The sequence below is a fragment of the Chiloscyllium plagiosum genome, unplaced genomic scaffold (genome assembly GCF_037043375.1).
Source record: "Chiloscyllium plagiosum isolate Xiang-an unplaced genomic scaffold, Cpla_swu_hap1 HiC_scaffold_8, whole genome shotgun sequence".
Lineage (NCBI taxonomy): Eukaryota > Metazoa > Chordata > Chondrichthyes > Orectolobiformes > Hemiscylliidae > Chiloscyllium > Chiloscyllium plagiosum.
In genome coordinates, this window is record NW_028270146.1 from 88,315,653 (window position 1) to 88,342,790 (window position 27,138).

The following is a 27,138-nucleotide window of genomic DNA, read 5'->3' on the forward strand; positions in this document are numbered from 1 at the left end:
AATTTATAGACTCCCTCAAACAAAGGTTATACTGTTGACAGTACTTAAAACAAGGAATAATTGGATCTTGTAACAAAGGCAAGTAATAAACATGGAGGAATTAAGTTTTCAGGTCAGTGGACAAATAAAATTAGCAATGACATCTGGAAGATGATCAGTGGCTTACCAGGAAAGTGAAGGATGATACAGATTAAGGTTTGTGTGTATTATTGAGAAGAGTGTCACAAGCCTGAGCATTGGAAGGTCTTTATAAGTCAGGAAAGGGCAACCTAAAAGATTAGATTAGATTAGATTACTTCCAGTGTGGAAACAGGCCCTTCGGCCCAACAAGTCCACACCGACCCGCCAAAGCGCAACCCACCCAGACCCATTCCCCTACATTTACCCCTGCACCTAACACTACGGGCAATTTAGCATGGCCAATTCACCTGACCTGCATATTTTTGGACTGTGGGAGGAAACCGGAGCACCCGGAGGAAACCCACGCAGACACGGGGAAAATGTGCAAACTCCACACAGTCAGTCGCCTGAGGCGGGAATTGAACCCGGGTCTCTGGCGCTGTGAGGCAACAGTGCTAACCACTGTGCCACCGTGCCACCCACAACAGTTGAGATGAAAGGAAAAAATAATGTAGGAGTAAAGTAGCTATGAATATAAAAATAGCATGTAGGAACTGTTGTGTGCGTGTATGCAAGAAGGAGATTAGTTAAAATAGACTTTAGTCTTTAGGAGAAATTATTATGGAAAATGAGGCAGAAATATTGGACAAATAATTTACCATAGCAAATCTATAAGGTGATTAAGGGAGTAATAGGATCCAGAAACTTTAAATATTTAAATAAATAAACAAACAAATAATAAGAGCTGTAGAAACTAAAATGACTAAACACTGACCTGGTGGTCTACATCCTTGGGTTTTAAGATAGCTGTAGGGATAGTGACTGTCCTGTTTCTATCTGTTCTGTGATTAAATTTCCTAAATATTTTTTGGATTGTAGAATGGCTCAAATGGATTGAGAGTTTCCAAATGTTACACCGCTATTCAAGAAACAAGAACAGAAAAAAAAATGAAATGATCAGCTAGTTAACTTGACATCGGTACTCACAAAAATGCTGAAATTTATTTTTAAGTAAGCTTTGACAATGCACTTAAGAAAATTTTGATGTAATCAAGCAGAGTTAGCATGTTTCATAAAGTTCAGCTTGACTAATAGAGGATATAGCTAACAGGACAGGGAAAGGATAACTGTTAGCTAAAATTGTACTTGGGTGTTCGAAAAGGCAATCTGAAACGTGTTGCGTGACAGATCAATAGTTGAAATTTACAATAATCAGTTTTTCTGATGACTTAGCTCATTGTCCCACATTAAACTCCCTCTTTCGTTATATTGCCTGCTCATGTATCCTCTGTCTTCAATTCTTTTCAGATCATTGGGCACAGTTTTAATGTTAAATAAATAGATTGGCAATGTTGTCCCATGTGTCCACCCCACAGCTTACTTTCCCACTTAGCTTTGTTGGTAAAGCTAGATATGGCTTGTGGGTCACTTCTATGCCATTAATATAAATTGTAAAAACCTGAAATCACATCACTGATCCCTGTGGCACCTCTGACTGCTAACTTGTGTATTCCTATTCTCTGTTTTCTGTCCTTTAATGCATTTTCTATCAAACCGAAGATAACCTCCAACTCAGTGAACCATTGTCTTGTAAAATACTCTACCTTTTTGGAAATCCAAATATACTGTATTCATTAGTCCCCTTTAATTGCCTATCTAATTCCACCTGGAAGAAGCTTTAACTCCGTTATCAAGCATATTTAATTGATGCGAATGATGTGCTCCTGTTTACTGCCTCTCCCATTTATCACTCTTGACCCTTCTGAACCTCCCAATTCACTGCTTCCCTCCCTGCTCTCCTGCTCATGAATCTCCTGTTTGCCAACTTCCATTTTGCCAACTTTCCTTCTTGCCAACCCTTCTCCTTGCAACTTCCATTTGGTGCTCTTTTTCTCGCTTGCTTCTTTCTTCTCTCAAACCTTGGTTGCTCCTTCCTAAATCTTGCTGTGGGAAAGGGCTCTGGAGGGATGCTCTCCATAGAAGGCAGCAAGTGATAGTCGATGGGAAGGAGGGTCTGGGAGAGAGGCAAGGATGGGAGGGATAATAATCTAAATGTTTAGGAGAAAGGCTGCAAGCAAAAGATGTGGCATGTTGGGAGGTTGGAGAAGGAAAGAGTGAGCCTAAAATTATTTTTTGATGAAGACTCTAATTTGAAAATACAATTAGTACATTTTAGAGAGTGTTGATTGCAGAAATGAAACTGTGCATTCACTTTAACTTTTGCTTAGAACAACCTGTCTAATTTAATCTTTATTGGACAATGAGGCCAAGTTAATTCACTGAAGGGTGGTTACTACTTTGAAAGGCAGTGCACAGAGGCAATGTTAATGCTGCAAAAATTGAATTTTTTGGAAAATCTCAGGAGGTTAGGCAGTGTCTGTGGTGAGAAATCAGAGTTCATGTTACAGATTCAGTGACCCTACTTTAGAACAATGCTAATGGCTCTGATTTACAAAACGTTTAGTGAATAACTTGTGAAGCAGATAACTGGAGCATAAATAATAGGTAACCATTTGAGTTTGTTAGACCATAAGACATAGGAGATAAGCTATTCAGCCCATCAAGTCTGCATTAAGGCTGAAATATTTCCTTCATGCGTACACTCAATCCCACAGCCTCAAAAGCTTTGGATTCACCATTAACTCCTGGTCATCATCTCAACCTTGACCAGACTGCAAACTTGATTCCCTAAATTTTGCCTTTGATACCAATCATTCCCATTACAGGACTGCCCTTTTCTGCATCCATAAGGTCATTTTCCCATTTTACTTCATCTTCCACTGAGATTCTTATCCCTTCATTTGATATTTTAGACTCATGTATTTGATGGTCCCTTGGCTAACCACTCAATCATTGCTCTCCATAAACTTAAACTCATTGTCCTACTCATATCCACCCCTTTTGTCAACTACCTCTGTTCACACTGGCTGGCTCCCAACACAACCACTTTTCATCTTTTTGCTTAAAATATCCAAGTGGTCTTGTCTCGTTAACTCTGCAAACCCCCTATGCTTCTAATCCTTTTTTTTAAACTGTCTTTTTCATCCACCTCCAGCCTCTTGTACACTTGCATTTTTTTTACATTTCCGTCATGACTTACGATTTTTTCTTGTGTTAAATGTGTAACTTGAAAGCAAGTCAGAAATATTAACCTTGTCTCATTATTTTTACAGTTCAATAGATCTAAAGTTAGTTATAAAGTGTAAAGTATCATGTGATAATCCTGGTTAATGGGAATTGTAAAATTTTAATTCTTTATTACCATAATGTGAAAACAGTAGAATCTGATTCTAATGATATACTACAGGGATGTTGGGAGTTGTACAAACGTTTAACACTTACCCTTTCTTGCCACAGATCTGGCACTCGATTCCAAACTTTTCCAAGTAGTGCCGAATGATTCTTTCGTATCAAACAACACGCTAACATCTTCAGGTGCTCAAGACTTTCCAGTGGATCCAAATGACAACATGTGCTACCACCACACTGAGCATTCATTGTCAGCTACCTGTGACACAGAAGCAGCCTCCCTTGTACCCTTGCATTCCCTGTCTTACAGGAAAGACCATAGGCCTAGGGGTGTGCCAAGGACTTCAAGTTCAGCAGTGGCTTTTCCAGACACATCTCTCAGTGATTTTGCTCTCTTTCAACAAAGGAGAGGATTAGACACTGTCTGTGAATTAGAAAGTTCCAAACCACTTTCGGGATCCAAGGACTCGTTGACTGAAAACTCTTGTTGTGCTGGTGTTTTTCAGCTAGATGACTTAGCCAAAAGTGGTGCTTCCCAGCCATCATCCAAATCGGAAGTCAATAAGCCTCTAAAAACAGATAACAGCGTTGATAGTTTGCAGAGTCTCAGCACCAGAAGTAGTGGGTCAACGGAAAGCTACTGTAGTGGGACAGATCGAGACACTAATAGTACCATCAGCAGTTATAAGAGTGAGCAAACAAGCTCAACCCATGTGGAGAGCATTCTTTCAGAACAAGCAGAAACCTCAGCTGATGAGCACAGCTCCGAGAAAAAAATTTGTGAGAAAAACGGGTATAGTAGTGAACCAGAAAGCACCAGCAAATTGGAAAAAAGGACTAATACCAAAAGGATAAATTTACATGCTGCAGGCAAAGATGATGGTTTCAGTCAAGATCTTGGCCAGACTTTTGACCCGATGCAGATTTCTGATCAGATGCAGACTTCTGGCCCAGTGGAAACTGAAGAGAATCTCAATGGGTCAGGTGATGCCAACAAAAACCCTCATGCTAATGAATTGACTATCGATATACGGAAACAGCAAGGTGTGCCGCTTAAAGAGGCAATGACTGAGCAAGCAGTAGAAGTTGTTGAAAAGCCTTCTTTCTCAATTGATATACAAACACTAAAGGATGAAACTGTTAAACAAAAAGATGGGGATGTGAGGCCTAAGTCTACTAACTTTATTCACCGAGCTGCTTCTACACATAAGTCAAACCGAAGAAAGGCGGGGAAAAAAAGAGCCAGCAGTTTTGATTCAAGCCGGCATAGGGAGTATGTGTCCTTTCGTGCCGTGGCTGGAGTCAAAACTAGCAATAGCGGTTTTTGTCCAGATGAGGACTCCAGTGATCAAAGTGACCTGAGCAGGACCTCCAGCATGCATTCAGCACATCGTTTCAGTTCAGATAGCTCATCCAGCACCACCTCGCATTCATGTCATTCTCCTGAAGGGCGATATCATGTCTTAAAAGCAAAGTACTTGACTCGAGAAAGAGGCACTGATTCTGAGGCTGCATTAAAGGTTCACTCTGGTTCAGAAAACTGTGCAAATGCCAGGAGAAGATCAACACGCAGGACTCTTAGTGCAGCCAGTGCCAAGACTCATGCAAGAGTCCTGAGCTTGGATAGTGGCACAGCAGCCTGTTTAAGTGACCCTAGCAGACTAGGCACACCAGATAAAGCGAGGCCTTTAACAACATCTAAATCAGACTTGGAAGCCAAGGAGGGAGAGGTAATAGATGAGCTTAGTCTTATCGGCAGAGCTTCACAACTAGAATCAGTAACTCGTTCAAGAAATAGTTTGCCTAGTCAAGTAACTTTTCCTGAAGCAGAAGACCAAGGAGCGACCAGTGGAGGTAGGTTGCTTGTTAGATAAACATTATTATTATTTACTTTATAAACAAATATTTTTAATATAAAGTGATCTGTTTTTCCCAGCTTCACTTTGCTGTTAAGTTTCAGTTGAAATATTTTGCAGCATTAGGAAAATTAGTTCCACATTTACTTGGAAAAAGTATTCTTATTGAGTTGAGTGTCTCATGGAATGTGCACAGCTGACACCAGTACAGTAGTAACTGGCTGAATGCTGAGCTGAGTGTCTAACAGCTAGCTATGTTAAGGAGGTGGATAATTAACATTTAGAATGTAGTAATGCACTTCAAATTGATCAAATGCACTGATAGGATTACAGGTACTACAAAATACAATACATGCAGTACCATAGTTTAGTCGAAATTCAAGCATTAGCATTTCATAGCAGGAATAAGTTTTTTCCTGGATAATCTTTCAGCTGAATATCTAATAACAACAGTTGTATAACATAAATAGATCATGCTTCTTGCCTGACCTGACATAATAGCACTACTTTTGAAAGGTTAACATAGCTGTGTATAATGATGGTTTTGTCAAATAACTATGAAACTGAAGTTTTCCAATGCTCATCCTGGTAAAGTACAGTGCCTTAAATGGAACTGAGTGGGGAATGTTTTCTGCCCACAGTGCGGGAAGCAATGAATGCTAATTAACTGCTCATAAATGGTAAATAGATCCTAATGATGCAAAGCAAGGAATTCTGAAAGAATACCGTTTTGCTATATGCTGAAGGAAATTGTGTTTATAGATTGTTGAATGATCAATTCTTTTGACAAGGAAGTGAAACTGACTTTAATACTCCTTCAGATGAGCTGGCCAGACTTCTTCATAGATACATAACTCTCAGTTTTTGGTTTTCTGCAGTCTGAATAATAGACACTAAATGGGGCATGTTAGGTTTGTGCTTGCATCAATGGGGAGATAAAACTGGAATATTTCTGAGCTTCCTTTTTTGGTACCTCCATGTAGCTAGTTGCTTAATATATTTATATTGTTTTTAAAAACGTTGTGTGCTTGGGAAGGATACGGTTGAATTTTCAGTTAAATCTTTTCATCTCATTAGTTTCTGTTGACTTTCTCAAGCTATTCAATAGTTGGTAGCAGATGGGCTGTTAGAAATCTCCCATTGCCAAATTGTCCTGCCAATAATAGATATGACTGAGCAGCTCTAGAATGCATTTCTAATTTCACCTTTTGTTCTGTGGAAATGTCCTTAGCCTTCATTTGGAACCACTTAGTAAGATTATGTGGGAGCATTGTGGTATTGCATGGCGCAGTTTTGAAAATTCACCCTGTATTTCGCAATGACGCTGACATGTTGACATTTTAGAGTTTGAGGAGGACTCCTTTAATGCATTGGTTGGTGCATAATTAGTGAAAACCCCTTGAAAATCAGTTGCAAAATGGTGTAAGAATATTTTAAGGTGTGAATAATTATTATTTACAGATGTTAGCAATGGGTTCTGAGTGAGTTGGTATGCAGCACCTTTGCTATTTTAATGGAGGTGTCAAACTGTATTTTAATGCTTCATGAAAGTTGTCCCATTTCTGAGTATTTTTCTGAATTATGTACTTTCATTATGAGGTAATGACAAGGTAAAAATGTTTCAGTAAGAGGTCATTTTGCTGTAACACGATTGATGAAGTGAGGACACTTTCTAAAGTGCGAACTTTTGAAACATGTGTTTCGTTGTAATGTGATTACATCACCAACACTTTAAGCGCTGTTTCTAAAGTGTGATTTTTCTATAATGCGGGATTGCACAAGAATGCGATCATCACATTGTAGAAGAACTACCTGTACTTGGGACCCTGTGGATTAAATAATTTTAAACTTAGACTACATCCACCGAATCAAAAATACTGTGACCACTAGCAAGCCTATTAATAATAAATTTGACTTTTAATCTTCGTTCAGCACTATCATTGACCTTACTGTTTCAGTGTGACTGGAATTCAGTTTATCCCAAGTATATTAAGTATTTGTTTTGGTTCCTTATAATAATAAAACCTTGTGTTAATTAGCCAGCTAGTTTGAAGTATCAAATGTCGCATAATTAGCATCTTGCATCTAGGTCACCAAATTTTGGGTCCCAACTTCCACTTTAGGGCTTGGGCACAAAATCAAAGTAGGCACTCTAGTGTAATACTAAGAGAATGCTGCACTGTTGATAGTGCCATATGATTAGACTCTTTACAGTGTGGAAACAGGCCTTTCGGCCCAACAAGTCCACAGATTCCCTCCGAAGAGTAACCCATGCAGACCTTTACTAACGTACCTCACACTATGGGCAACTTAGCATAGCCAATTCACCTGATCTGCACATCTTTGGATTGTGGGAGGAAACCGGAGCACCCGGAGGAAACCCACGCAGACACTGGGAGAATGCCTCTGTGGAGTTTGCACGGTCGCCCAAGGCAGGAATCGAACCCGGGTCCCTGGCGCTGTGAGGCAGCAGTGCTAACCACTGAGCCACAGTGCCGCCCATTTTAGATGAGACGTTAAACTGAAGCCGCCTTGGGTGAATACAAAAGATCCCAGTATGCCAGTAATTATCCTGCAGTCAACAATCATTTAAAAAGAAATTCCGATCATTATCACGTTGAGTGTTCACTGCGTATAAATTGAGTTCTACATTTCTTACATTACTATAGTGCCTACGTGACAAAGATACTTTGTTAGCCTTAAAATGCTGTTATAAATCTGGCAGTTATGAAAGCCCTGTGTAAATACAAGTCGTCTTGCTTTCTCTGAACTTTTGTCAAATTTGGTCTAATCGAACAGCTACCCAACTATACCCATATGCAGTATTTATTTATTTGCCACCCTAAAAGCCCACAGATTATTTAGAAATTCCTGACTCAGATTTTCAGTACAGAGCTGTACATAATTCTATGGAAAAGTGCTAACACGAGTTAGCAAATTTCCATCTTTAAACAGTTGAAATCTTTAATCTCTCTCTGTAGGTAATGTCACAGTGGCATTCAATATTTAAGTAATTCAGAATTTAGTGTGGCTTGATGAGTGAGAGATTTATTGAGGATTTGCTTTGTATTTCTACTTTCTTGTTCGCCCATTGTTTGGTTCTGCCCTATCATTCTGCTTTATTCATTTTGCCCTTCCTGCCAGTACCCAGCCCTCATCTAAGTGGTCTCATTTTCCAACCATCTGGCTCTTCTGTTTTGATTGGAATCTGAAAACTTCGTACTTTTGAGATGCCTGCTTGTTTCTGTTTTTCCAGTTACAGATAGTTATATATTAGCTTAAGCGACTTCATATATATGAAAACTAATGAGTCTCATTACCTTGTTTTTATGCCAGGGACTTTGGATAACTTGCACTTGGAGCTTTGTCAGAGTCCATGGGTCTCAGGAACCTTAGTCTGATATTGTGAGTCTACTACCCTGATCTCTCAAACCTGGCCAGTGGGTGAAAGTCCAATGAATGGGAGAAACTCCCTGATATTAATAGTATTTTGGTTATGTGCTGCATTACCATTTTGTAGTACTTTCACTGCTTTCAGTACTTTCCCAGACTTTCCATTGTGCAAAAGATTAGATTACCTACAGTGTGGAAACAGGCCCTTCGGCCCAACAAGTCCACACCGACCCGCCAAAGCGCAATCCACCCAGACCCATTCCCCCACACTTACCCTTCATCTGACACTACGGGCAATTTAACATGGCCATTTCACCTAACCTGCACATTTTTGGATTATGGGAGGAAACCGGAGCACCCGGAGGAAACCCACGCAGTCACGGGGAGAATGTGCAAACTCCACACACAGTCGCCTGAGGCGGGAATTGAACCCGGGTCTCTGGCACTGTGAGGCAGCAGTGCTAACCACTGTGCCACCGTGCCGCCCAGATAAGTTGAAAACATCCCTAGGTAGCTCTGTGTTAACTACATTAAAAAATAGCTCATACAGGCAATCATGTTAATGCAGTTACCTCCCAGGATGTCTTTCATTTTTTTTTCATTTTGCTTCAATTGCTCATTGTCATGTTGAATTAACCCTTAACCATTAGTCCTTAATGGTCTGGTTTGGAGGTTTTTGTGTTTTAAGCCTAGCACTACACATATATATTGAATGTATATATTGTTCAATAACTGCAAGTTGATTATATATGTGATACAGTTTGCGGGCTTTTATACAGGTACATAAAAACAAGAAACAAAACAAGAATACAATTGAATGCCACAAAAAAAGAGAGTAATGCTGAAGCTTTAAGTGACCATTCCTCAAATATGTCCCGGTAGTGATATAATGGAAGGCTTCCTAAATTGTCTGCTATGCAAATCAGTCGATTATGGCTGTATGTCATGGTAGTTTCTGGCCGTAAGAGGTCATAGTATACTGTTGCCAGATAAGATGTTGTACAAGGAAAGCTCACAATTTCTTAAATGTCACATGCTAAGGAACCCCGCTTAATGGATTGACGGTGTGATACAGTCATCGTCATAGATGTACAGCATGGAAACTCGTCCATCCTAACCTAATCTAGTCCCACTTGCCAGCACTTGACCTATATCCCTCCAAACCCTCCTTATTTATATAATTGCCTTTTAAATGCTGTAATTGTACCAGCCTCCTCCGCTTCCTCTGACACCTCATTCCATACATGCACCATCCTCTGTGTGAAAATGTCCCTTAGGTCCCTTTTAAATCTTTGCCCTCTCATCCTAAACCTATGCCCTCTAATTCTGGACTCCCACATTCCAGGGAAAAGACCCTGTCTGTTTATCCTATCCTACCCCTCACAATTTTATAAACCTCCATAAGGTCACCCCTCAGCCTCCGATGTGCCAGGGATAACAGCCCCAACCTATTCAGCCTCTCCCTATAGCTCAAACCCACCAACCATGGCAACATTCTTGTAAATCTTTTCTGAACCTTTTCAAGTTTCATAACATCCTTCTGATAGGAAGGAGACGGGCATTGCATGCAATATTCCAACAGTGGCCTAACCAATGTCCTGTACAGCTGCAATGTGACCTCCCAACTCCTATACTCAATGCTCTGACCAATAAAGGAAAGCATAACAAACATCACCTTCACTATTCTATCTACCTGTGACTCTACTTTCAAGGAGCTATGAACCTGCACTCCAAGATCACTTTGTTCAGCAACCCTCCCCAGGACCTTACCATTAAATGTATCAGTCCTGCTCTGATTTGCTTTTCCAAAAGTAACTCCTCGCATTTATTTAAATATCTTTGAGTTTTTTTCCAAATGCATTATATATAAAACATAAATTTTGTCCTTATGTTAGTTGGCAGTGGTTTCCCCAGTCAAATTAGGTAGTAAGAGTTCTGGTAATACATATAGTTAGGGCCAGTTTCTTGAATGATGATATCATTGAGTGGTAACTTCTGCATATGCCAGTACACCTGCTATTTTGCAATGGATTTTGGTTCAAAGGTATGGGTATGTATGGAATTGGCATATTAGGCCTTTTGGCCATTGTTCTTAATATGCAATCATTTGCCATAAAACCCAGGTGTTCACTGCATAAACCCAAGCAGACTGGGTAAGATGATAAACTGGCATTGTATTTGCTGCTGTGTACTGTTGAAAATCAAAAAGGTAGTATTACATACTATGACATTGCAGTTAGTCTTTAACAAATCAAGCTTACATGCTAAATTAGTATGTGAGGTAAAGTAATCATTTCCAGGACAACAGATGTCTGGATAACAATGAAGTGGTTAGTGCATGTCATTGTGTCAAACTAAAAAGCTCAAACAAATTCAAGTATTTTTGACTTTCAGATCCATCTGTGTGTGGTATGTTTCCCACAGAATGTTATTATCAAACTTCCAAACCATGCTGGGATTAAACTAATTTGCTAAATCCCTACATAGTAATAATTTGGTCCAAACAGCAGATACTTTATAAGCCTCCCAAGTTAGTTGTACAACGTTAGTTGTCTTATTTTGTAGGATGTGTTGCTGGAAAAGCACAACAGGTCAGGCAGCATCCAAGGAGCAGGAGAATCGATCGACATTTCGGGCATAAGTCCAGCAACACATTTTTCAGCACTGTGCTTTTCCAGCAGCACGTTTTTCAGCATCTGCAGTCCTCACTTTCTCCTTATTTTGTAGGATTTCAACATCCATAGAATTTTAACACACCTATTCCTGCTTTCAATAAACATTTCATTTCGTGTTATCTTCTGCTTACACTTCTTGGGGTTCCCTTACTCCTGAGTCTTAGCTTAGCCTTCTTTCATTCATTAACTGTCCTAACACCTTACAATTTTACCCACTGGTTTGAATGCTGGAATACATGTACGTACAGCCACTGAAGATGGGGTAACTGTATATCATTTGATGTGCTGTCCACTCAGCCATAATTCCTGTCAGAGTCCACATCCCTTTATCTCTTAACAATTTTGATCTAATAGCCAAATATCCTTTTAAGTTTACCTCCTTTTCACGAATACCAATTCCATTGTTTTAAAGTCATTTTTTCTATGAATTATGTGTCAGTTCCCTACTATTAAAACTACTTGTGCTCTTCCAGACCACAATAACCATTTTGTCAAGTAGGTGTACATGTCTGAGACCTATTCTTCAGTGGATTTTCACCATGTATTCTTTCATGTTTGTTACTTCAGATGTAACAACCACTTTGCACTTTTACATCAATATCTCAGGATCATGCCCTGCATTCGTTATTAGCCAATTTTCAAAAGAGCAGAAGTTGGTTGAGGATGAAATAATTCCACAGAGGCCAATAGCCTGTCACTAAGTCACCCTTTAATTACATGTGGCGAGTCCTTGACACTGAGCCAGCTCCCTTAGCCAGCTCTCAAAGTGACGAGAACCTCTCACATTCCTGTTTATATCTGTCAGTCAGAGCTCCATGATTGGGTCTATTAATCTGGTCCATATTCTATGTGATCCACCTGGCTGATTTCATTATAACATTACAAAGGATGCCTGTGTATCCTTTTTGCTTGGTTCCAGTTTTCCGGGTGATGGTCAAATCAGCCAATAAAAAAAAACTCATTGGCAAAGTCATGCATATCCCTAAGAGAACGCTGTTAATGATCTCATTCTGTCTACACTTTAATTTAATTAAATGTATTCCATTTAACTACACCCAATGTGAATCACCCCATTTCCATTTATGCTGTGTCACTTTTTCTCTGTCAGAATTCTTTTATTCTAAGTGTGGCCCTCATTAGTTATCCTTATAACTGATTCTGGAACACTTTTTCAAATATCTCACTAGATTATACTCTGCTTTCCTTCATGCAAAATTGTTCAAAATTAACAACAGATTCCAAGTTTTCTTTTATATACAATCTCAGCAGTTGTTGGTTTAACAGGTTTCATTAATGAACAGTTAATTTCTTCCCAGGTAATCTATACCATTTTATTATGATACATATTAAAACCACCTAGACCTTTTCTGTTGGCTCTTGTTGTAAACTAAAATTTGAAGATATGCATTCATTTGCCCTTCAAAATTCCAATCAATTCCATCAATTGCATGCTTGAACTAGCAACTTGTACCAAGTAATGTTATCAATCCCAGTTTTGGAAAGAGCTATGTCCTGACTTGGTGGTTTTAAATAGTGCTGATATGTTAAAGATTCAAGTGATTGTAGTCTGTCAGGGTACTCCTGTTTCCAAAGACTTTGTCTTTGCAAGACTTCTAGCTCCCTTGTGTGTTTTTGAAACCTGTTTTTAAAAAAAAACAAAATTCACTTTAACTCTGAGGGAAACCCGGTGAGTTAATAATGTTCAGACAACACATCTGACCCCGTGCTCCCCAGAAGATGCATGAGAAGAGTTAAAACTGTCTGCAGCAAGAGTTGACTCTCCTGGTTTCAGAAGAGGCAGTGTCCACGTCACCAGGTAATGTCATGTTGTAACTTCATGTATTTAGTTTCACAAAGCAGTCAAAAATGTTCTGATAATGTCAAAACATTTCTATTGTTTTGAAGAAAATGTTTCTTCAAGAAGAACAGAATGTAAAGCAAATCCTGGGCTCGGACTATCCTGAATACGCCATGAGTTGTGGCTCTATTTTGATATTCAACAATAAATGGTGTTCCTTTCCAGTTGGGGATTCTAAAGTTATTATGCCACGTATTTGCTGCTCATGTCCCTCTCGCTTGTAGAGGCTGTGGGTTTGAAAGGTGCTGTCTAAGGAGCCTTGAATTGTTGCAGTGCATCTTGTAGATTATAGTCACTGGCAGCAGTTAAAAATGTGAAATGGGATACCAGTCAAGCAGACTGTTTTGTTTGTTTTATCCTGCTGGTTTGAGGTTCTTGAATATTGTTGGTGCTGCACTAGAGCAGGCAAGTGGGGAATATTCCATCATACTCCCTTGTGGATAGTGTATAGGTTTTGGGGAGTCAGGTGAGTAACTTGATGCAGGATTCATAGCATCTGACCTGCTATTGCAGCTACAGTGCATAGATATCTAGTCCTATTCAGTTTCTAGTCAATTGTATCTCCCAAGGCAGTGTTAATGGTGGAAATCAGTGATAGTAATGCTATTGATTGTCAAGAGTAAATGGATGGACTCTTTGTAGTTGAGGATAGTTATTGCTTGGCATTTGTATGGCATGATTGTTACTTGGCCACTTATCTGGCCAAGCTAGAGTATTGTTGAGGTCTTGCCGCATTTGGAGATGGGCTATTTCAATATCTGAGGAGTCATGAATAGTACTGAAAATTGCACAATCATCAACAAACATCCCAATTCTGACACCAGATGGAGGATGGCCATTGAAACAGCTGAAGATGGTTGGGACCAGGACTTTACCTTGACAAACCTGAGTGGCTTCTGTGTTGCAGTGCTGGTGTCCTTAGTAGTGTCCAGGACTGGGTTCAAGTTTCACCTGCACTAGAGGTTGGTTAGGAAAAATCTGAAGGCTTTTGCAATCTGTTTGCAAGTACCCTGAGGACTCTCTGCTGAGTCTCCTAGCTAAGTATTGATTTACCTCCAACAACGACAACTATCTTCCTTTGTGCTGGAAATGACATCAATCAGGCATGCCACTTCCCCCAAAATCACAGTGACAAAGAGTGACATAGTTACTGAGAATGAGAAGGGTAATGCTAGAGCGTAATCCTGTACTTTATACTTTATAATCAGTTTGCTAAGAGATGTTACTGCACATCTCTGGAGTAGGTGGGTCCTGAACCTTACTTTTTTGGCTTAGAGACAAAGACCCTACCACTGTGCCACAACAGCCCTTAACTTGGGATGCTTTTTTTTAAATCTAGAGGACCACTGGGCTGAGAAGTGGCAAATGGAGTTTAATTCAGGTAAATGCAAAGTGCTGCATTTTGGGAAAGCAAATCTTAGCAGGACTTGTACACTTAATGGTAAGGTCCGAGGGAGTGTTGCTGAACAAAGAGACCTTGGAGTACAGGTTCATAGCTCCGTGAAAGTGGAATCGCAGGTAGATAGGGTAGTGAAGAAGGCGTTTGGCATGCTTTCCTTTATTGATCAGAGTATGGAGTACAGGAGTTGGGAGGTCATGTTACGGCTATACAGGACATTGGTTAGGCCACTGTTGGAATTTTGCGTGCAATTCTGGTCTCCTTCCTATCGGAAAGATGTTGTGAAACTTGAAAGGATTCTGAAAAGATTTACAAGGATGTTGCCAAGGTTGGAGGATTTGGGCTACAGGGAGAGGCTGAACAGGCTGGGGCTGTTTTCCCTGGAGTGTCAGAGGCTGAGGGGTGACCTTAGAGGTTTACAAAATTATGAGGGGCATGGATAGGGTAAATTGGCAAAGTCCTTTCCCTGGGGTCAGGAAGTCCAGAACTAGAGGGCATAGGTTTAGGATGAGACGGGAAAGATATAAAAGAGACCTAAGGGGCAACTTTTTCACTCAGAGAGTGGTACGTGTATGGAATGAGCTGCCAGAGGATGTGGTGGAGGCTGGTACAGTTGCAACATTTAAAAGGCATTTGCATGAGTATGTGAATAGGAAGGACTTGGAGGGATATGGGCCAGGTGCTGGCAGGTGGGACTAGATTGGGTTGGGATATCTGGTCGGCATGTACGGGGTTGGACCAAAGAGTCTGTTTCTGTGCTGTACGTCTCTATGACTCTATAAGTGTTATCTCACGCAACTGAATAACTTTCTCTCTACCAAATCATTGTGACTTTATTTTTGTTTTTAACTGTTAGCCACTACTAGCAATCACCCATTCAGCCAATTAGAAGTTTACATGCAAAGACTATTATGAGCAGTACGAATGGGTATGCATTTTGTTTTACACTGAGCAAATTTCCATGAACAGATATAACAACTCAACAAAAATATTTGGCGCTATATATTTGTGCAGAATTCTTATTTTATATGTAACCTTTGAAACTATACGATTCGCGTAGTTTTACAATGAGAGCTAAACCAGCTTATCATTTATCACTGAAGTTTTCAACCAGTCTGCTGATTTTATCAGCTTTGTCTGTTGAACATTAGCAGGTTATTGTTGTGTTAGGTAACAGTAAATCAGGCCAGATAAGTTACCACCTTGTGATTCTTGCAGTTCTTGGAGGAATTGCAGGGAAGTTGGTATATATAAACGTTGATAATGCTTTTGAGAAATGACATAAACAGAAGAATGTTGGAGCAAATGATGTGGTGTTAGGAAGTAGAATTTCCTTGATGTGAACTTGAGTTCAAAATTTGTTGGAATGGAGAAAATCGTAATAGTTAATGAAGGTTTCTGTACTTGGAAATGGATGGTGATCATGTTTTGGGACCAGTTCAGTGAACTCTGGGTAACAGTCATTTCAATATTTGGAATTATTTACAGATGATAACAGATTTGAAAACTTAGTAAATAATCCAAAAATCAAAGAAAGCCACAAGGAGATACTGGGAAAGTAGTGACAGTGAAAATTCAGTACTGTCCCTACTGTGTACTACATATTGTCACCTATATCTTGGACATCTGTATGGAGAAAGTGTTGCAACCTATTTTCCATAACCATAATAAAGGTAAAGTTGCCATAGTCCTACCAAACTATTCTCTCATTAAAGAGAGACAACTGGTGGTGGTTTAACTTGAGGGTCACTATGCCTGAGACGAGGAGAAAGGTTGAGAAGGTGAGTCCTTCATGGTTACCTCAGTCAGTATGGAATTGAACCACACTGTTGACATCACTCTGCATTGCAAACCAGCTGCCTTGTCAACTAAGTTAACTGACCCCCACAAATAGCCTTAGACATTAATTACAAAGTCACACAAACCGTATTCAGCTAACCGTAACCATCAAAATGTGGTTATTCCCTCTACCATCCCATGATTTGTGGAACACCCATCACTGTTACAGTCTCTTCTTTCTGGTTTGCTGTGTTATTCAGCTTTGGTTTGGTGCCACAGACTTGTCATACTGCATGTGGAAGATGGTTCCAGTGGTCTCCTGTACCATCTACCTGTCTGGTGGTAATGTGTTCTGTTGTTCTACAATCTTTTCCTGCAGTGCAGAGGTAGAAGTAGACGTAAACAGGCTGTTACATGATGATTATTGTACATGATCATTACTTTTCATTCCTTGTGACCCTCTATTCCTTATCCTGCTAGTTCTATGAACAACTGAAATATTGGCTCAGATTTTGCAGTAGTGAAGAGTGGAATAATTTCTGCATTTACAGTCTTCTGGAATGCATGTATCTGGAATTGAACAGGAAACATGCAGTTTGATCATACACTTCAGAGGGTGATTTGTTTTAGTTCGTCAAAGAATTAATGAGCACCTCCATTGTTTCACTATTGATAAAAATCCTTGCAGAGTCAGTGCCTTTTTAAATAAGAATACTTCACTGCTTTTGGCTGCTTATCTGATTTGGTGACTTCACTGTGTATTGGGAAATCTCCTTGACTTGCTGCCAGGTTCAGACTGATGTCAGGAGAAGGGAAATCCACAGCATAGAGATTGTTAGGCTTTTACAGGGAACTTTCTTCAAGGTCCATGACAGGTGCCATTACTTCATCCCTCAACACACAATTATTGTTTGAATGTATTTGACTCCTCTGTCAAACGTGCTTTTGCCTTGTCAACCTTTTCTGCTCGGGTACTCAGCAGGAAAATCTGCCTCTGTTTGAATTGTAACTGAAACCACTGCTTATGTAAAACAATAGAAAAATATTTCAAAATATTGCTTTTGATGCTCCAGATTGCTGATGCTGCCTGAGTTACTGAGAAAAATATTTCCTTTTTGTTACAACCATCTTTTCCCCTCTCTGTCTCCTCATTCAATTCTCAATAGTCATTATGTCTGGAAGAAATTGAAATTCAGAGGGGATATATAATTATCATGATTAATATATAAACTCAATATGGGTAGCAGCATCTAAGGAGAGAAAGCAGAGTTAAGGTTTTAAATTCAGTGACCAATTCTGAAAAAGAGCCGATACATTTCATTAACTCTGCTTTCTCTGCACAGATGCTGCCAGACCTGCTGAGTTTCTCCAGCAACTTCTGTTTTAGTTAAGCTTACATCTTGGTTATAAAATGTCAAAAGATGCATCGTATTAATTATTGATTACATTTGAATCAAGCCCATTATAGGATGTTTGGATAGATGATCAAAAACTTAGTGAAGGAAAGCCTTAAAAGAGGAGAGAAAATTAGATTCGTTCAGGGAGGGAATTCCAGAATTTAGATTCAAGGCAGCCTCGCACACGGTTGCCAGTGGTGGAGTGATGAACGTCTATCACAAAATATTTTAGCAATTCTTTCATATTTGAGAGAGAATTTTAAGACTACCAAACTTTTGGCAGTAGCAAAATTTTTTGTAAAAGAATTAACTGCAATTGCTATTCTGCACGATTCTTTGTACAACAGGCTTTTGATTGTTTTTCACCCTTTGTTGACTAGGTTCCTAGTAAACCAGTGTTAAAGCTAGTTGCTTGGAACTGAGTTTAGGTGGAGTAGGATGTGATTTCCTCTGATGTACCCTCTGGAGAAGGTACTCAGCCTTCCCAAAATGACATTGCTGAGATTAGAAATGTATGGCATTATGTGGTTAGTGGACTTCATTTCATTACTTTGATAATTTACTATATTGTACTAAATGCTGCATGCAAAACACCTCCAAGATGGCATGTGTCTGGGCATGTGCAGCCACACAACTTTGAAATGCCATATCACAGCAAAGCGACAAAGTAGCAGCTACTAGGAAGCTTGTGCGTTTTCGATTTGAAGCTTACACAACAAATTTCAAGGGCTGCCTTGTTCAGCTGCTCCTTGCACACATACTTCCTGCGGACTTGTCAAGGGCACCTGATGTCACAGCCTGCTTCTGTGTCTGTGTGGGTGGCCACTTTGTGGTCAGTTTTGGTGGTCAGAATAATTACTCTATTTTAATCTGCCTTTATCTCTTTTAAAAGCTGTAAAACATGAATAGGGTTTGAAACTCCTGGTATCAATAATATCATTCATTAATGTTGTAATTCTAATAAAATTTAGATTTGTGAAACACTCTTGTTTCATTTGTTTGTTTGTTTTAGATTGGGAGGCAAATCCAATCCTCTTTTAACATATCTCAGCAATAAATCTTTGATTAGGGATCTCTGTTTATGAAGCATTTTTTTCCATAGATAGACCGAATCTTCTTCTTTAATGACTTTGGATATCAGTTGAGCTAGCTAAGTTTCATACAAGTAAACTTTTCAGCAGCCACAGCATTTAAAAACTGATTGTTAACATTTTAAATATACTTTTTCTGGTACACATATTGGTTTGTGACACATTTTAAGTAATTTGCAGCGATTAACTTTCAGTTAAATTGACCTGAAACAACTCAGAGGGTATTGAAGTTCTCTGATGAAATTGACAAAATTTGATCTGTTGCAATGACCTTGAAAATGCCACTTTGTTTAAAAAAAAATGATACATTTGGAATCATCTGTGTGTTTTTAAACAGTTCAGTAACGTGACCAGAACAGAACTGTTCAACCTGATTTTTGAATGAGTTGTTAATGCCTGTCTTGCTTACACCTGTCTTGCTGTGCCAGCCCAAACCACTGATGAGACAGTTACTTTTCGTCGTGAACGCAGTACGTTCAGGCGGCAAGCTGTTCGACGGCGGCACAATGCAGGGAGTAATCCTACCCCTCCAGCCTCGCTCATTGGATCACCTCTCAGGTATGACATGATGACCGTGCTACCAGTATCTCTTAAATTTTGCTGTCTCCCTCTGCTTTTTCTTTTTAAAAAAAAAAGTGCTGAAGCATGTTCTATACTTTTCGACTTGCTGCATGACCTCATGAGCATGTTGGCTTGATGAACGTACATGTTAGCCTCTGCTTTATGTGCTGTACATAGAATTTTCGTGGTGCAGATCATGGAAGATTTAAATTCTCCAACTTTAAAATATTCCAAGCCATTATCTGATATTTGTTGGGGTACTCATCTAATTAATTGGAAAAATAAATAATTTTTTTCTTGCACTACAAGTTAGGAGTTGTTCGTGTGGATTTTCAATTCATAGTTAACTAAAATACACAAACTATTATTTTGTTTTGCCCATCTTCAGAAAAGTTGCATATTGCACATGGGTTCAAGCATTTGAAATAAATCCTGGAATCTGTCAAAGTACTTGATAAATTCTGATGAATGTTAATGTTTTTAAACAATAAAAACTCAATTTTTATCAACTAAAATCATGACATGCCACTCTTTTAAAATTTTGTTGCCAAAATTATGTTCTCCCCTATTATTTGTACAAATTGTTCCAAGGAAAAGGTTGGAATTGGAGCCTGACTGGGATTCAACGCAAGGCGGGGATCAGTGGAATGGTTTATTTGCTAATGGGGAGCAGCCCAAAATTTTGACACAGTAGGTATGTTTTCAGGATTGTAAACCTTCTGAACATTAGTGTTTAATAAATAATCTAATCTATCCACTGCTCCTCATTTGTAAATTTTTGCTAAGGGAAGACATGACGTCACTATATAATCACTGAATGGCTCCCAGTAAATGATTTTCCGTTAAATAACCTGAGAGATAAGTTAATATGTGTAGCCATTAACATGGGAAAAAAAAAGCTGCTGATACATAATATTTTAAATGTTACGCTATAGATGACAGCTGCGGGAAAGTTGGATTCAAAACTTCAACTTTGTTAAGAAATGTGTAAGTTATCAGTCCATTAAAAGCTGGCTGTTTTCCCCTTCTCATTGACATGGCAGACTGTTGGTACTCACAAGTGACATCTGCAAAGGTGGCAGTGAATTTATGCAGGCGTTTAACTTTTAAAGACTTCATAGCCAAATTTAGTAATACAAAACGCTGGAAACAAACAGCAAGCCCTGCAACTTTTGAGGCAAGTCCGCAACAGAAGAAATGTTTTTCAGGCCAATGGCTGTTCCTCGGAATGAAACAGTTTTGAAGAATATACAAGCCAAAGGAAAAAAAGAACAAAAAGTAAATTTCAGTGATAGTAAAATAAACTTGTTCTCAATTGATACACATCCAGCCTATTGGGAAACCTTCCAGTCTAAGTGGATTACTTGTATGTCTGTTAATGCTTTTGTCCACTAATCCATTCATGATCTAACTGTTGACTTTTATCATACAGAATTGTCCTTCATGCTGTTTACTCTTTATTGTGCACACTCTGCAGCATTGCCATGTAAAGTGCAAATCTGAAGCCCTCATCAGTGCATCCCTGTAATTAGCATCTCAAAGTTAGAGAAGTGAGAAATTGAAAGTCCTTGCATGTGATTTTATTTCCCTTGCTTCCTTTGTCTGTGTAGTGTAGCTAAGGTTCAGACTTGCAGTTGTAGTAGTCAGAATTATAATGCCAACCAGTTTCAACAGAACACCTAGAAACTGTATTTTATGTCACTTCAAAGCCACATTCTTTCTCTCAGCGTGCAATTTTTAGATTTTGTAACCAAATTAAAACAGGAGATCCATCTTCTTTTGTTATTAGCAGAGCAACAAATGAAGTTTTGACGTTGGATCATTTTAAGTGTTTCACTATTGTTCATTCACGATCATTTTAAGCTCTAGAATTTGTTTTGACCTCTGAATAAAAACTTTAAAAGTTACATTGGTGCAAAACAATTATTGAATTATGGATTTGTACTTTTTAAGTAATTTTGCATATCATTTCATGCAACATATTCACTTTTATTATGGTTCTGATTTTGAAATTTAATGGCAATTTCGAAACAGTTTAATCAAATAAAACTCCGTATGTTAATAAGATTGGTAAGGAGATGAATAGTTCTTCAAATTAATACTGTTGGAGGATTCAAAATATTTTACATATGGAATGATGTAGGATTAAAGAATATACATTTAAATTTAAAGTTCCCAAATGAAGTTAGTAATTAGATTTGGGTATGTGCTAAAAACGAATTCTCCTGTTTTAGCACATAGATGAATGAATATTTGTTGTGAACGTTTAGAGAGCATGGACAGTTTGATTTTTTTTTGTTTTAAGGAAGATCAGAGATAGAACTTCATCTTTCTTAAAATAAAAGCAACAGGGAGAGAAGTAGTGGGTCAGATTTGCCATGAATGTAGTATTCCTTTTTTAGACTTGGTTAAATCATCGGGTATTCAAATAATTTATTAACTTAGTCAGAACAGCTTAACTTAGCCACACTAAATACATTTAGCATTAAAACTTGTGATTTAGGGAGGTGGAAACCTTTTTTTATCAATAGAAAACTCTTTTCCATGAAAGGTCCTGCCAAAGAAAAATAAATTAATCATGCAATTCTAGAACTTGAAAAACTGACATCAATTATGTGTTTTCTAAGATCATCCTGCATAGAATAGGAAATACATTTTACTGGTTTATTTTTATAGGGAATTATGTTGAATTGTGGTTCTTGGGCACATTAATTGAACAACTTCAGAGAATCAATGATTTGGTGTGATACAATATCCTGCAAATTTTTACACTGACTGCAAGTAGCATGATCTGCTGCCTTAGTATCTGTAGTTTAGATTACAAACATACGATTTAGGAACAGAAGTGGGTCATTCAGCTTCAGGTCAAAAATCTGCAGCCACTGTCTCAGAAGACACTATTTGAAATTTGCACAATTCTCTGGGAGAAAAGAAGTCTCCTCATCTCTGTCATACAAGGGCATCTACGAGTTTAAAACAGTTACCCCCAAGTTCTGGACTCATCGATAAGAGGAAACGTCATTTCAGTATCCACCTTTTTAAAGTCATTCAGAATCTTGTATGTTTCAATCCAGCTATCCCTCATTCTTCCTAAAGTCTATTGAAAACAAGCCCAATCTGTCTAGCCTTTCCTCATGAGAACTGCTTATTAACGAGCCATGCATACAGTTAAAATGGCAACTTCTGAGTGAGTCTGAGAGATAACAAAAATCACATTTCATTCTAATATTAGTTTCAGGTACAAATAATAATTACTAATTCCTGTTCCTTTTCATGCATTGGTGTTAAACAATATTCTAAGAAGTGTGTTCATGCATAGAGTTCCAAGGTAACCAGTGTACAAATGCTGTGCGCAGCATTGAATTTCTGTTCCAGAAGGCTACCATGCTCAGACCTTTGATGTCCATGAGGATGTTAAAAGAAATTAGCAGGAACACTGTTGCAAGCTCAGCATTTGTTAATTGTCCTATATTGCCCTTGAACTAAGTGTCTTGTTCAACCATTGCAGAGGGCAGTTTAGAGTGGGTCACAATGCTGTGGGTATGGAGTTACATTTAGGTCAGACCATGTGAGCGTGGTGGATTTACTTCCTCAAGAAGGTTAGTGAGTCAGATGGGTTTTTTATAATAGTTTTGTGGTCATTATTCATACTCCAGATTTAGTGGTAGCGTTTGAAACCATGTCCCCAGAATATTGTCCTACTAATTCATTACCACCACACCAGTGCCTCCCCCAATCTAGACCGGTCTGGACAATCCAGATAATAAAGCTTTAAGGAGACTTTTTTTAAGAAAACAGAAGAAGGATGAGTTATTTCATCAAATGTTTCTTCTCCTCACATGGTACAACATATGCATTATTAGCCTCAGCTGCCTGCATTCCCTTGGTCATGTAATCCCTATGAAAGATTTGAGTTACTAAATGTGCATAAAATCATAACTCAGATGTTGCACGTTACCATATTAGAAATAACACCCCAAAAGTCAAGGAATGGTGGACACTGTTGACATTTAGTACATGTGGTGGGACGGGTTGGACCAACGGGTCTGTTTCTGTGCTGTACATCTCTATGCTCTAAATGGACAGTGTAGTTTGTTTCTTTGTGCTTGTACAACATGTACTTGAAGGCTGCTATTTCTGATTGATGTTGTATGTACACTTTCCCAAATTATATCAGTCCTACAATAAATGGAACAACTAAACTTTATAAGGAAGCACATTCAAAATAAATCTATTTCTGAGCAATGGGTATTATAGCTTTGGGGAATAGCTGTTCTTAGCATTGGAGTATATGATAAATTATCCAGAATCCTGCTTCATGTCCCATGAAGTATCAACTGACTTAAGCTTTTTTAATCTTTTGCATAGTCTACTGGTAAGGGTTCCATTCAGATTTAAAACTAAATTAATCCCCTTCCTTTCCCTCTGGTTTTTATAATTCACACTATATGAAGGTTGGGGGTGGGGGGACATTAGTTTTTAACATGACAATAGTATTTATATTGCAGTGTACACCATTTTAATGCAGATTTTTAAAATGAAATTGTTGATGGATTTTGCAATAATTTTGTAATTAGGATTCAGCAAACCAGTGAGCCGCAATGTTCACCTGTTAATATGTTGAATCAGTTCTTAGCTGGCCAGTCTCGTTACAAGTCATCTCAAGCTTTCCAATGCAATTTCCACGTTTGTGTTCTCCATTTTATGTATTTATACTATATTACACACAAAGCATTTAAATTGCAGCTACATAAGAGTTAGACATTTCCATTGGGGAGATAAATTAGCATTATTACTTTTTTGTGATGTAACTTAGAAAATTACACCTGCTGATTTTGTGGATGCTGACTCATTGTCTTAAAGCTATTTGCTGCTTCAGAAATTTTCTGCCTTGTGCTTACTTGATACTGTTCGCAATGATTCATTTGATGGGTTTTCTTCTTTGTTTTTGTAAGCATAAAACTGCATGAATTATCCAAATGTTGAACAATCTGTGTGCTTCTTTTGGTTCCGTGCTAATCGGTGCATGATTAACTCTATTATATTCATGTTAACTCTCATTGTCTTTTGATGTGATGTCTTCGTATTCGCTCTTTTTTACCATAGCCTTCAAGATAGTCAGCAGGGTCAGCCAGCTACTTCTCAGATCAAAATACAGTCCCGTCCCCCGTCACAAGCTGCTGTACTTAGTGCTAGCGCCTCCCTACTGGTCAGGAATGGAAGTGTCCATCTGGAAGCATCACATGACAATGCCTCTACTGTTGGTGGCTGCAGCTTACAGGATGGGTTTGGTAGGCAGCTTGGAAGACTACCTAAATTATTTATTGTGTTATAATAATATAAAATCCTGTTATTAACACATCAGTAAAGAGATAGTATTCCTTTTAGAGAACTGCATCAGCCAATTCAAATCAAAATTAAAACTGGCAATATTAAAAGTGTTACATGTGCTGCAAACTCTTTTCCTGACCTCAGTACTTTAGATGAAGCAGCTGGCAGTGATGCCAGATACTTGTCTACTAAAAGTACACTATTGTAGGAAGTTTGTCTAAATTAATAACATTTGTTTAATGCTCTAAGTAAATTTTGTTCGGGTGCAATATTCAACCCAACTTTTAAAAGGATGTACTGTCTCTTCAACTTGCTACTTTTCAGATTCTTCAAACTTAAAAAAGATGATGCACGTTATGAGCATTCAGCAGCTCAAGCATATAAATAAAGATTGAGCGCAAAGACCTCTGCATTGAGCATGCCTATATTTTGATTTGTATTTCAAATCCTTGGATTTTGTTAGGATCAATTAGATAGCATATCTATTACATTTTCTTCATGGAAAACAAATGGAACGGATGCAGTTTAGAAAATTGAAAGTAAGAAGGGAAGGAAAGAAAGAAAAAAGGCAGCTATTTCAATGTTGCAGCAAATGTCAAAGTGTGATCAGGCCAGTTAGTATTTAATTGGCAAGATTGAAGATTTTGTGTTAACACAAGTGAGCTGCATCATCTTTTCTAAGAAAATGATTGGATCTTTGTGTCAAAAATGTTTTCTTAATGTTTTGGACTGCTTGAAAACTCACACATAAGACAAAAATTGGCATGAAGGGTGGTTACAATCATTGATAAGAAAAAGAAAACACTGACAAGGAACTCATTGTTTTGTTCCCTTGGGATGATATTCACATTTAAAATTAATTGTTGAAAAGAACCTTCTTTATTACAACTGAAGTACTAATTCTGTTTCAAAGGTCCAATATCTTCCTTTTGTTTTTAAGACCATCTTTGCGTTCAGTTAACAAAACTATAAAACAAGTTATCTGATTGTTATTACCTTATTATTTGAAAATCTTTGCGGAGATTGATTATGCATATCTATTCTTCAAAAGTGCTTAATTGGCTGTGACCATCATCTTAATTCCCTTTCCCTTGTCTTCTCCCTGAAATAACTTCACAGAGGCTAGTAACCCTCCACCAGTTCACTCTTTATTTACATATGGGGAGTCCTTGACACTGATCCCACTCTATCTGAGCCATCCCTGTGGGTGAACTTCTGTCCTTACCTGTCAATCAAGGCTCCCTGTTTAAGGCTGTTAATCTGGTCCAATCAGGAAATGCCGATTCCAGCTAACCAGGTTCACCTGGCTGACCTTGGTACAGTCACTAAATTACAAGGAGTCATGGAAGACTGCACCACAGGAAAAAAAAAGATCCTTTGGCCCATTGAGTCTGCATCAGTCAAAAACAGCCACTTAACCATCCTAATTCCATTTTGCAGCGTTTGGCCTATAGCCTTGTATGCCTTGGTATGGCAAGTGCACACCTGAATACTACTAAACTGTTTTGAGCGTTTCTGCCTTTTCCACCCTAATAGGCAGTGAGTTCCAGATTCCCTGGGTGCAAAATCTTTCCTCTCATCTCCTCCAACTCTCCTGTCCCTTACTATAAATCTATGTTCCTGGTTATTGAGCCTTCCATAAGGCAAATCATTTCCCCCGTGCAACAACTCCAGTCTCCTCTGCTCTGAGGAAAACAGCTCCAGTTTATCCAATTTCTCTTCAGAACTAAAATTCTCCAGCCCAGGCCTCATTCTGGTAAATCACCCCTCTTCCCTCATTGGTCAAGAAAACAAACAGAAATAAGGATTTCATTGACTTGTTTGTTATTAGAATTGAGACATTCAGATTGATTGATTTGCTTTATTTAAACCTCCCTACCACTAGCCTGCTGCTCCAAACATTCCCAAATTTTCCTTGCCCTGTCTCTGGATTTGAAACTTTCTCCTTTTCTTTTCCAAACTATCTCCCCTCCTGTTCTCTGGAGCTTCTTTTGTCCATTATGATGTGGAGGTGCCAGTATTGGACTGAGGTGGACAGAGTTAAAAATCACGTAACACCAGGCTGTAGTCCAACAAGTTTACTTTCGGAATGCTGTTCCTTCTTCAGATTGCCAGTGGGCCAGGAGTATACAGAGGACACAGAATTTATAAGTAAAAGATCAAAATGTCATGCAACTTTGTGATGTATTAGACAAACCTGGATGGTTGTTAAGTAGTTAATCACTTAGAATGGGCATCCTCAATTCTGTCTCCACGTAACTATTTATCACTTGACCTGCTCTTCTAGCTTCCCCTCCTTGTAGGGTGAATTATTAGGAATTTTCCTCCTTCAGATTTGCTAATATCTCTCTTTCAAATTTGCTAATATCACTCCTATCCTTTTTTAAAAAAAATCCTTTCACCCCACACACCTCAAATCTCTCTTTCCT

General features: G+C 38.6%; 1 protein-coding gene across 4 annotated transcripts in view; it reads left to right on the forward strand.

The window, feature by feature from the left end:
• The window catches only part of pcnx1 (pecanex 1), a 281,427-nt gene that overhangs the window by 110,330 nt on the left and 143,959 nt on the right, over window positions 1-27,138 (forward strand). For 3 of the 4 annotated variants that reach the window (XM_043698139.2, XM_043698140.2, XM_087990083.1), the window contains 3 exons: window positions 3,478-5,223; window positions 19,246-19,375; window positions 24,485-24,669. In XM_043698139.2, the coding sequence (XP_043554074.2) occupies window positions 3,478-5,223; window positions 19,246-19,375; window positions 24,485-24,669 (2,061 nt within the window). The remainder of the gene's footprint in view (window positions 1-3,477; window positions 5,224-19,245; window positions 19,376-24,484; window positions 24,670-27,138) is intronic. The other variant, XM_043698143.2, reaches the window with a different exon arrangement.